General features: G+C 44.9%; 2 protein-coding genes across 3 annotated transcripts in view; both read right to left on the bottom strand.

Annotated features, from left to right (window-relative positions):
• Window positions 1-12,379, bottom strand: part of LOC140338964 (uncharacterized) — a gene marked incomplete in the record, with an annotated part of 329,302 nt that overhangs the window by 102,660 nt on the left and 214,263 nt on the right.
• Window positions 78-10,709, bottom strand: LOC140338986 (uncharacterized). Of its 2 annotated transcripts, none has more exons than XM_072423425.1 (5): window positions 10,634-10,709; window positions 4,214-4,463; window positions 3,925-4,128; window positions 3,657-3,780; window positions 78-3,398 (listed from the first exon to the last, which is right to left on the bottom strand). In XM_072423425.1, exons 2-5 carry the CDS (start codon window positions 4,265-4,267, stop codon window positions 1,921-1,923), a joined length of 1,860 nt encoding a protein of 619 aa, XP_072279526.1. In that variant the 5' UTR covers window positions 4,268-4,463; window positions 10,634-10,709; the 3' UTR covers window positions 78-1,920. The 2 variants fall into 2 exon arrangements, with proteins under 2 accessions (XP_072279526.1, XP_072279527.1); XM_072423426.1 differs by having other exon boundaries at window positions 78-3,395.

Genomic DNA, 12,379 nt, shown 5'->3' with positions numbered 1-12,379 from the left:
CCCGATGCGTTTCACTGACAGAGTCTTCATTACGGTAGGTGGAGACAGAAGAATATAACTGTTGCAAAAATAAAATATTTGGTACTTGAATTCTTATGTGTACAAGTTTTTCCACTTTTCTAAATGAGATATTTATTCAACATTGTCATTGCAATTGCTTTTTCCACAATAATGATCTTCCTGGCTAGAAAAAATTTTTAAAGTAATATATAATTTTAACCGATTGTCCTGTTTCTCAGACATGGATGACCTTCATCAGCTGGTGACTGGGTATCTAACTGGGCTGTCACACTTACCTCTTCCTTAATAACTAATGAGCTGCTCCTCATCATCCCTGGCTATTAAGCTAGCTCAGACACAGCAGTCAGCGTTCGTGCATTGTGTCTCCACTAGTGCCGAGCCCCCTAGCTGACCACAACTGACCACAGAAGGAAACAACCACGGCGTGGTGGGTCAGATGATCATTCACTTCAATAGAGATAAGTACGGCAATGAACAGTAGGGTAATAACTAATACATGTTCCAATATTGATGTCACAGATGAAATTGCCAATATCAAACAATGTTGCTGGAGATGCAAAATGGTAATGAGGAACAATCTCGCTCTGGAGACCAGAAGTTGGTGAGAAAGACCAAATGGAAATTGATGGTGGAGGAAAAGTTGAAGATTATCAAAGACCATAAACTGGCCATGATGGTGGTAATGCCAATGTTAAAATTAATATGCTAAAGGGTGCTCACTAATCTTACAGACCTCCAAGAATGGATATAGCCACATGGTAACAAAGTTTGGGAGGAAAATAACTGCCTATTCTCATGTCTGAAGAAGGTTGGGACCAAAGTCTGGATATCGCAGGGGAAACAAAACTATGCAGCTCACTCCAGACCTAGATAAAATGCAGAAGAGGCAACTGATCCTGGACCCATCAGGTGGTTACAATTGCCCCACACAACTGCTCCCTTTCTTCGTCTTACTCCATTTCCCCACTTTTTGTTCTCTGATTGGTTAGTTAGACTTCTAGAGGACTAAGGTGTCTTAACATAGATTTACATTAAACTAGGCAATTTGAAGTCAACTTGTGAAGAAAAAAACATTAAAATACACAAAAGTCATCATATGAAAGAAGATGTTACCCATTATAGATCTCCACGTTTCTTGGCCCACGGGAAGGTTTAGTAGGACCATCCTTGACTCTTCAAATACTCCTATATAAGCCAATGACAAATCTTTGATCATCAATCTCGGCCATATCTCCTTCTGAGCTATCAGCCAGACTGCTTATCAAATTATTTGACTGCTGTGGACACCCAGGACAGGTGAAATAAGTTTCAACCGATGGTTCAATTCATGGTTTTGACATGCGGTATCAGTCTACTAACCCTAATCATGAAGATCTCTGAGAATCAAACATAAGCATCTAAGGGGCTGATTAAGGCAATCTAAGATCTAAAAGTAGGTCTTGCATAGATTTCCCTCAAAGGTCCCTGTAGCTGGACCACCAATGGATGGTTGTTTCTCCAATATCAGATACCCACCAAGTTGTAGGAGAAACATAGCCAAATTGTCTCCCAAGATACCACATAAACCTTCCACCCCATTGAACCCATTCATATCCCAGATAAAGAAGGCAAAGCTTAGACAGGTTCACTTGACACAAAAAGTACCACAAATGGTAGGTCCTGCTCCTGTTTTGCCCTGCAGCCTAAAATTAGCAAGACCTACCTTTAGGTGGCCTTAATCAGTCATCTACAGGAATGCCTTTGAACTCCAGAATGTCCCATCACATCCCCCACATGTCTTAGATGTAAGGTTGCGGAGGGTGGTTTTCTACGAGCTGTATTATTATTGGATGATAAAAAGAGAAATGAGCACCATAGTCACTATGGTCTGACATCAGACGTGTCCTTAGAAAATGATTTTTATTTCCATGAGCGGGCATGGGTTTTATGATGTTTGGTTAAATGCCCCTTCTGTAGGAAACACTTTCCCCACTGGGAGCAGGAAAATGGCTTCTCGCCGGTGTGGAGTTTCTGATGTGTTTTGAGGCTGGCTTTGTGTGAAAAGTTCCTTCCGCACTCGGAGCAGGAAAAAGGTTTCTCCCCGGTGTGAACTCTCTGGTGTTCAAGGAGTTGCCATTTCTTCAGGAAGGATTTCTCACACTCCAGGCAGGAGAAGACCTGTTCCCCCGTGTGACCTCTCTGGTGCAGGAGGAGCTCAGATTTTGTCTTGAAGAACTTTACGCACTCCAGGCAGGAGAAAGGGCGCTTACCTTCGTGACTTTTCTGATGCTGAATAAGATAGCCCTTCTGAGGGAAACATTTTCTGCATTCTGAGCATGAAAACGGCCGCTCGCCTGTGTGAATCCTCTGGTGCGTTAGGAGGTTCCCTTTCCGGGAGAAAGATTTCCCGCACTCTGGGCAAGTATAAGGACGTTCACCCGTGTGACTTCTCTGGTGAATCAGAAGATGTCCTTTCTGCAGGAAACATTTGTCGCACTCCGAACAAGAAAAGATCTCCTGGCCGGTGTGACCTCTCCGATGTACCCCAAGCTCGTATTTTGTTTCAAACGTTTTCCCGCACTCCGAACACAACAAGGAACCTTTATCCAAGTGGAGTTTCAGATGTTGGGAAAGAGAAGATCTTTGGCTGAACTGCTTGCCACATTCGGTACAGGAAAATGGCTGCTCGCCGGTGTGAGTTTTCTGGTGACTGATGAAGGTGCTCTTCCACGTGAAACCCTTACCGCACTCTTCACATGTGTATGGCAATGTGTCCAAGTGACTCCGCTGATGTATAGTGAGAATATCTTTCCGTGTGAAACATTTCCCACACACAGGACACGGGAAGGGAGTCTCTCCAGTGTGAACCCTCAGATGTCCCTTCAGAACACTTTTATCTTTAAAACGCTGCCCACACTCTGGACAGGAAAAGGGCCTTTCACCAGTGTGAACTCTCATATGATGGACAAGCATGAACTTCTCAGTGAAAGATTTCCCGCACTCTGAACAAGAAAAAGGCCGCACTCCAATATGATACATTTGATGTCTGAAAAGCCTCGACCTCGATGTAAAAGCTTTCCCGCAATGCGCACATAAGAAAGGAGTGTCCCCAGTGTGAAGTCTGACATGTGCCATCAGATGACTTTTCAGTTTAAAACACCGGCCACACTCTGAGCAAGAATGAGGCCTCTCATCTGTGTGATTCCTCAGATGTCTGGTAAACTGTGGTCTCTTTTGGAAACATTTCCCGCACACTGCACAGGAAAAGGGCCAAACATCACTGTGACGTCTTTGGTGCCTAAAAAGAGCTGCGCCCGATGAAAAACATTTCCCACACTCTGAACAGAAAAATGGATGCTCTTCCCTGGGTGTCCGTTCATCTGTACCATGAACATCTGCTAAAAATAAAATTTACATTTTACAAGTCCATATTGACCAATATAATAATAATAATAAGATGTCTCTATGGTTGGTTACGAACATGATGGACCCTTCATATGGTGTACAGCTTCTCCTCCTCAGTTATATTGAGGAGTGGATATGGACCTTTCATATGGTGTACAGTATCTCCTCCTCATTTGTTGGGGACATGAGGTTATATTGAGGAGTGGAGATGGACCTTTCATATGATTTGTTCAGTTTTTGGGTTTACTTACCTGATCTCATATCCACAGAAGGTACCATGATGTTATCCTTTATCATAGACTGCTGATTAGTCCTCTCAGACATCTCTTCTTCTTCCTCTTTAACTTTAATCTTTATATCCATCAGTTCTTCATTCTAAACCAATATGATTACATTTAATTTATAAGGTTTAGTGAAGTGTTAGTACATAGAAGAACATTGGTTGATAGGATTACCACATCTCCCCACATCATTGATTTTTGAGGTATGTTTACACCTTTGATGCTCAGCCCCACCAACCTGATATTGGTGGTTGAAGCTGTGATCCTCCTGTGTACAATCCAAGGAACTTGTAGGACTGGGACAGTTCTGTGGAGAAGTTCTGGTAATGGATGTTTCCATCATGAGTTCCTTGTGGTGATCTTTGTGTCCTTCACCAGCTTCATCGTTCTCATCCTTGATCTCTTCTTTGACAACAATGTTAAAATCACTCAGATTCCCACACTAAATATATAATGAAAATAATGGTAAGTGAAACAATGCAGATCATGGTAAGGCATATGACTATTAATGGTTCCTAACTACGTACCTGATGATGGTGAGGGATCTCCTGATCTTCCTGTGTGGAATCCCGGGAATACATAATGATGGGGGATCTAGGTGGAGCCCCCCGTACTGCTCTCTCCTTTTCAATAAAGTCTCCTCTTACCCGGTGATGTGAGGGTCTGGTGCTCCTCCATTAAAACGTCCTTGTAGAGGTCGTCAATCCTCCATGGAGAAATAGACATCCTGACACCTTATAGGGATGACTGGGACTGGTAGATGTCCTCCACTCACCACTGTGTAAATACAGACAGTAACAATTTTACCTGGTGGGTCAATGTCAACAACCTTGATACACCTCAAGATGGGACCAGTCTGCCATTTTGGAGAGACATGGCTTGGGGTTACTCGGTACAATATTAAAAAAGACCATGACAGACCTGTACAATCCATAACTTTTGGAAGCCATTCCAGATTTAGGAAAGACCCGTTGTATGGTGGCATGGAGTTATATGTCTATCTATGGTTGTCCATTGTCATTCCTGAGATCATTCATTAGGAGAACCCCCAATGTACCTCTGTGCTAGGGGTAGATCCCCATCACTAAAAAGTCCAAAGATCTACTTGTGACTTGGAGAAGCCATGTTTTCTTCACCAATTTTGATTATTTAGCAGAATCTTCCTTAAGTGATACCCATCAGGTACTTTCTCTGAAATTTTCTGTGGCTAAAACAAGGGGAATGCATTATAGAGATGCATGCCTTGGGCATATATTGGGCCCTGACACACACCTAATTCTACCGTAATTATTTTGCTTTCCAAAACCTCCAAGGCATGTGACCTCGCCATCAACAGGCTGCTTATCACACACCAGTCTCCAATGTTGACCGCCCATAGCCGCATCAGCATTGCCCCCACCAGCCTGACACGGTTCTTTAATAGGCCAACTCAATACCATCATCTTATAGTCATGTGATGTGCTCACCGTTATTTTAGGGGATTGGTGTTCTGTGTGGACACAGAGAAGTGGTGTTCTGTGTGGACACTGGGGAGTTGGCGTTCTGTGTGGAGTTTGGAGGGGTTGGTGTTCTGTGTGGACACTGAGGTGGTTGGCGTTCTGTGTGGACACTGAGGTGGTTGGCGTTCTGTGTGGACACTGGGGGATTGGTGTTCCGTAAGCACACTGGGGGGGTTGGTGTTCTGTATGGACCTTAGAGGGGTTGGTGTTCTGTGTAGACACTGGGAGGTTGGTGTTCTGTAAGAACACAAAAGGGGTTGACGTTCTGTGTGGACATTAGGGGGGGTTGGCATTCTGTGTGGACACTGGGGGGTTGGCGTTCTGTGTGAAAACTGGGGGGGTGGTGTTCTATGTAGACACTAGGGGGTTGGTGTTCTGTGAGGACACTAAGGGGGTTGGCGTTCTGTGTGGGCACTGGGGGGTTGGCGTTCTATGTGGACATTAGGGGCTTGGTGTTCTGTGAGGACAAAAGGAGGTTGGTGTTCTGTGAGGACATTTGGGGATGGAGTTCGACACTGAAAGGTTGGTGTTCTGTGTGGACACTAACAGGGTTGGCTTTCTGGTTGGACACTAAGGGGTTTGGTGTTCTGTGAGGATTTTGTGGACTGGTGTTGTGTGAATAAACTAAGGGGGTTGGTGTTCTGTGAGAACATTAGGGGGTGGTGTTGTGTGAGGACACTATGGGAGTTGGCTTTCTGTGAGGACACTAGGGGGGTTGGCGTTTTGTGAGGACACTAGGGGGCTTGGCGTTTTGTATGGACACTTAGGGGGTTGGCGTTCTGTAAGGACACTAGGGAGGTTAGTGTTTCCTGTGTGGACATTGGGGGGGTTGGTGTTCTGTGAGGTTACTAAGGGGGTTGGTGTTCTTTGTAGACACTGGGGGTTGGCGTTCTGTGTTGACACTATGGGGGTTGGAGTTCTATGTGGACACTGGGGGTTGGTGTTTTGTGTGGACACTGGGGGGTTTGGTGTTCTGTGTTGACACTTGGGGGGTGATTGGTGTTCTGTGAGGACACTAGGGTTGTTAGTGTTCTGTGTGGATACTAGATTACCCTACTGTTCATTGCCGTACTTATCTCTATTGAAGTGAATGATCATCTGACCCACCACGCCGTGGTTGTTTCCTTCTGTGGTCAGTTGTGTGCTAGCTTAGGATGACTCTTTGGCAATCTGGTGCTCAGATGTTTGGAGTTGCAAAAGTTTTCAACTTATAGTGCACTGAGCCCATGTCACGAAGTTGGGGCCTTATGGGGATGCTACAGCTTGCACAGAAGATATGTAAATCCTGAGGAGGGCCGAGGAGCAGAATCTAAGGAGCAACCAGGTCTTGTGCCTCTAATGGTAAGGATATTGCGCTGCTGGTTATTGCCAGGTTGTGGTCCTTGCACGGTACCAAATTAGCGGGAGAATTGTCAAGGAAGGCCAGGGTGGAAATAGGCAGCAAGCATGAAAGGTCAGGAACAAGCCCGTTGTCAAGAACTATAAATCCAGGAAATAGACACCGCTGAAATGGGGGCCACCGCAGACACAGAGAACCCAGGAGACACATAAAGCAACAGGAGACACAGGTATCACCACAGACACAAGGGAACTCTGGAACAGCACAAGAGAACTGGCAGAAAAACACCAGACTAGGCAAAAAAGGTTTACACAGGAGCTGGAGGGGGAAACACTGAATTAACCAACAGGTGTAGAGGAAATGCTCAGCAGAGCTAGGGGGCTCGGCACTAGTGGAGACACGTTGCACGAACGCTGACTGCTGTGTCTGAGCCAGCTAAATAGCCAGGGATGATGAGGAGCAGCTCATTAGTTATTAAGGAAGAGGTAAGTGTGACAGCCCAGTTAGATACCCAGTCACCAGCTGATGAAGGTAGCGGAGCTCCTCCATTCCTTTTATTAGTTTAGTTGCCCTTCTCTGCACTTTCTCCAATTCCACGTCCCAACACTGAACCCTGGGGTACACCACTAATACCCTTACACCATTCAGAGTATGAATCATTAATTACAAGTCTCTCGATGTGGTCTTTAAGCCAGTTCTCTATCCATTTACAGATTGACTTTTCTAAACCTATTGGCCTTAACTTGCATATTACCCGTCTGTGGGGTACAGTGTCAAATGCTTTAGCAAAGTCCAAGTACACTATATCAACTGCCACTCCACTGTCTACCCGTTTACTTACTTCTTCATAAAAAGAGAGTAAATTTGTTTTACAACTTCTGTCTTGAAGCCATGCTGATTATCAATTATGTTTTATTTTATAGCAGAAACCCCTCTATGTGGCTCTTTATCAAACTCTCTAGGACCTTTCCAACTATGGATGTTAAACTAACCGGTCTGTAGTTACCTGGTAATGACTTTGCTCCTTACGACAATCCATCGGTACCATGCCAGTGATTAAAGAGTCTTTAAAAATTAGAAATAATGGCTATGAAATAACCGAGCTCAGCTCTTTGAGAACACGTGGATGTAATCCATCAGGTCTTGGTGCTTTGCCAACATTAATTTTGCCCAACAGTTTCATTGAGCCATTGTGAACCATTTATGGCAGTGACACTGCTATTATGAATTTGGACTTGAGACGGCCATTTTCCTTTGTGTACACAGAGCTAAAAAAGTGTTTAGTTAATCTGCATTTTGTTTATCCCCAGTTACCAACCCAGAGACATCCTGGGCCCACATGCTCAGATCTAATATTTTTACTATTAAGACATTTAAAAAAGATTGGGGGGTTTGCATTACTGCAATCTGTCTTTCATTTTGAAGTTTTGCACATTTTATCTCCTTTTTACATATTTTGTTATTTTCATTATAGTTTTCAAACAATGAAGGTGATCCTTCCTTTTTAATATTATTTTTTTATTATCTTGTATTAAATTCATACTTTTTCTCCCTTTTGCTGTTCTTGTAGTGCCATTACTCCAGTCAATGTCAGGGTAGTTGAAATCTCCCATGATCTTGTTTGTTAGACTTCTAGCATTGGTGAACAGGCTCCTTATACCATTGCTGCTTTTACCATCATTGTTTGCCAAATCATTTTGTTTTTCAGTACAACTAGTACTGCACGATCCAATGTTTGTTACATGGGAAGCTCCTTACAATTATCCATAATCCTCCCCCCAACTATCCCCAATCCACCCTCCATTAGTGTCTGACCCCTGACTAACCTTTCTGCCACCTTATTTACCTGTCCCGCCCCCCTCTGTCCTAGTTTAAATATCCCTCCACCATTCCCCTAAATCTTTCCCCTAGTGCAGCAGACCCCCTTTCATTTCGGTGCAAACCATCTCTGGCATACAGGTTGTACCCCAATGAAAAGTCAGCCCAGTGCTCTATGAACCCAAACCCTTCCCTTCTACACCGGGACTTAAGCCATGCGTTTAGCTGCCTAAGCTCCCTCCGCCTTTCCTGTGTTGCACATGGCACGGGCAATATTCCAGAGAACTTGGAGGTCCTTTTCTTCAGCTTGAAACCTAGATCCTTAAACTGGGGATTTTTAAGGACCCTCCATCTTCAATTTATATTGTCATTGGTTCCAACATGGACCAAGACAGGTGGGTCCTGTCCAGCCCCTCCCAGTAATTTGTCTCCCAAACCCTGGCACCAGGGAGACAGCAAACCATTCGGTTGAAGGGATCCGGGCGACAAGCTATTCTATCCGTCCTCCTGATGATAGAATCCCCTATGACTACCAATTGTCTTTTCCTTCCTGCGTTTCCCTCCCCACCACTACTAGATGGGCTGCTCTCCCGGGTTGGTGTTTAGTGTGGGCACTGCAGGGTTTGCGATCTATGTGGACACTAAGGGGAGGGTGAGGTTCGGTGAGGACAAAAGGGGGTTTGGTGTTCGGTGTGGACACCAAGGGGGTTAGTGTTCTGTGTGGACACTGGGGAAGTTGGTGTTCTGTCAGGACACTAGGGGCGTTCGTGTTCTGTGTGGACACTGGGGGGTTTGATGTTCTGTGAGGACACTGGGGGGGATTTTGTTTTCTGCGAGGACACTAGGGGCGTTAGTGTTCTTTGAGGACTCTTGTGGGGTTCGTTGCTCTGTGTGGACACTGGGGGGTTATATTGTTTTCTGTAGACACTTGGAGGGATTTGGTTCTCTGCGAGGACACTAGGGGCGTTAGTGTTCTGTGAGGACTCCAGCGGGGTTCAGTGTTCGGTGTGGACACCAAGGGGGTTAGTGTTCTGTGTGGACACTGGGGAAGTTGGTGTTCTGTCAGGACACTAGGGGCGTTCGTGTTCTGTGTTGACACTTGGGGAGGGTTTGGTGTTCTGTGAGGAGACTAGGGGCGTATGTGTTCTGTGGACACTTGGGGGGCTTGGTGTTCTGTGTGGACACTGTGTGGACACTGGGGGGTTTGGTGTTCTGTGTTGACACTTGGAGGGGTTTGGTGTTCTGTGAGGACACTAGGGGCGTTAGTTTTCTGTGTGGACACTAGAGGGGTTCGGTGCTCTGTGTGGACACTGGGGGGTTTGATGTTCTTTGTTGACACTTGGGGGGTTTGGTGTTGTTTGAGGACACTAGGAGGGTTCAGGGTTCAGTGAGGACATTGGGGGGTTTGATGTTCTGTGAGGACACTTAGGGGTATGGTGTTCTCTGAGGACACTGGGGGGTTTGGTGTTCTCTGAGGACAATGGTGAGGGTATTTTTCTGTGAGGACACTAGAGGCATTAGTGTCCTGTGTGGACATTAGGGGGCTCGGTGTTCTGTGTGGACACTGGGGGGTTTGATGTTCTGTGAAGACACTGGGGGGGGTTTGGTGTTCTGTGAGGACACTAGGGGCGTTAGTGTTCTGTGGACACTTGGGGGGCTTGGTGTTCTGTGTGGACACTAAAAGGGTTGGCGTTCTGGTTGGACACTAAGGGGTTTGGTGTTCTGTGAGGATTTTGTGGACTGGTGTTGTGTGTGTTCTGTGAGGTGTTGGGATAACTGGTGTTTTCCCCCAAAGGCAAAAAGTCCAGAATGCTAACCCTCTCTAAAGAACCTAAGGTTAGGATGGAAGACTTCCCAAGCTGACCCAGAGAGAGGAGGCCTATGTAGCCCTTGTATCATCCCCCATCCATTGGTGTGTGGCGGATTTCAAGTCTGAGATTGGAACCTTGGTATACGATGGTCGGCCATAGGCAGTTCTATCAAACCAAGCAATGTTTGTTAGCATGGCTGACACCATTTTGGGACTCCAGAGGACCTGGAAACTGCTACAACCTGCCACCTAATCACCTCAAATGGTTTCCAGTCAGATCTATACCTCTCCACTGAGGAGCCCAAGGCAGTCGCCTCATCTGCCTAGGCCTTGGCCTGGAGACAGTAGACGGAAGGAATATAACGGTCACCCCTTGGGATTGGATGCAGCAAAAGACAAAAAACCCCAACGAGGCTATTTATTATGTATGCGTGTATGGACAACAAGCAGGGGGTATAAATATAAAATATTTTCCTATTACCTCCCCTGTCACCAGCTCCAGCAATGTCTCTGCTTTGTCCAAGCTCAGAATTTTCTTTTTTTTTTAGACTTCGCCACTTCCTGTGTGTATTCAGATCGCCACCTGATGGCAAGCGTACGAACTGCAGAAAGTCTGTTTTCCTTTTAGAACAATTTGTGTGTGTATGCTTCTTTTTTGTTTGTATGTTTTTATGTTTTGTTAGATAGATCAATGAACGATGCAGAAAAACAGACAAACCAGACCTCCACTCCTTCACCCCACTGTGATTCGCATGTTTCACCACCGTACACATTATCTGTTTTCATTCTCATTGTTTTTTTAACTCATTTATATTATTTTATATTTATTATTTATATTTATTATGACTGAAGTGTCATTGCCATTCTTCTACAGTGCCATCTATGGGAGGGGTGTCTTCCTGACATGGCAGTATGATATATGGGTACAAGTCCTGGCATTGATATGCCAATTTATTCCTTCTCAGTCGTGCCCTGACCTAGAGCTACCAACATTGAAAATAATTAAGAATAGACAACATGAAGGGTCTACAACAAAATATGTGATGTGTACCGCTGGTAATGGGGAAGCTCCCCACTCTGTCAGGGCAACCACTTTAATGTTTACCTCTTGGGAACTTTTACAATATTTTGTGAACTTCATGAACACCTAAAGTTTGCCATTGCAAATAATCCATATTTATGTGGACAAAAGTTTGACACAAGGCCCGTTGCTGGTGTAAGTACCACTGATCATGTCAATTGAATAAAGCTCCCTCAATGATGTCAGCTCTGTGATTGGTGTCAGATTGGATAGAGTCCCATCATCGGTGTCAGTAGGATGAAGGTCTGTGATTTGTGCAAGTAGAATTGAGCTCAATGACTTGTGTCGTAGGATGAAGCTCTGTGATTGGTGTCAGTTGGATTAACCCTCATTGTTGGTGTCCTTAGGATGAAGCTCCATGCTTTATGAAAGTTGGATGAGGCCCCATTGTTAGTTTTGGCAGGATGAAGCTCCATGATTGTTGTCTTAGATTGAATCTCTGTAATTAGTGTCAGTAGGATGAAGCTCCATCATTTGTGTCGGAGGATGAAGCTCTGTGATTGATGTCAGTTGAATGGAGCACCATGATTGGTGTTGTAGGATGAAGCTCTGTGATTGGCGTTGTAGGATGGAGCTCTATGATTGGTGTCATTGGATAAAGCTCTGTGATTGGTGTCAGTTGGATGAAGCCTCATTGTTGGCGTCAGTAGTGCATAGCAATGTAACATTTCTCAATATGAAAGGATTATCTCCATTCCTTAATATAATGTCATGTCTCCAAGAAATGGGGAAGAGATACTGTACACCAGGCATGTCCAAACTTTGTCCCGGGGGACAATTACGGCCCGTGTTTAGATTTCCACTGACCCACAGCCTCTGTCATGAAATCAATAATATGAGGCCCATTAGCGCGATTGACCACAGTATAAAATATACGGGTACAAAAAAGCTATTTTATATTTCAATAGAGTTGCAACCTTCCTGCAGGACGGAAGCCCCCATGTGTGCACAGGGAATCCCCTACGTCATTATAGTGGGTGTGTGCTGTGCAAATGAGGAAGACATACTGTACACCTTATTAAAGGTCCATCTCAATTCATCATTATAACATAATGTCCCCAACAAATGAGGAGGGGATACTGTACACCATATGAAAGGTCCATCTCCATTCCTCAATATAACGTCATGTCCCCAACAAATGAGGAG

The sequence above is a fragment of the Pyxicephalus adspersus genome, chromosome 10 (genome assembly GCF_032062135.1).
Source record: "Pyxicephalus adspersus chromosome 10, UCB_Pads_2.0, whole genome shotgun sequence".
In the NCBI taxonomy this organism is placed as follows: Eukaryota; Metazoa; Chordata; class Amphibia; order Anura; family Pyxicephalidae; genus Pyxicephalus; species Pyxicephalus adspersus.
This window is presented reverse-complemented; position numbering and strand designations above follow the sequence as displayed.

Coding starts and splice junctions, on each gene's coding strand:
- LOC140338986 (XM_072423425.1), bottom strand. CDS start 4,267: ATGTATTCCCGGGATTCCACACAGGAAGATCAGGAGATCCCTCACCAT. Junction 4,129..4,213: donor AGATCCCTCACCATCATCAG/GTACGTAGTTAG, acceptor TTATATATTTAG/TGTGGGAATCTGAGTGATTT. Junction 3,781..3,924: donor GCTTCAACCACCAATATCAG/GTTGGTGGGGCT, acceptor ATATTGGTTTAG/AATGAAGAACTGATGGATAT.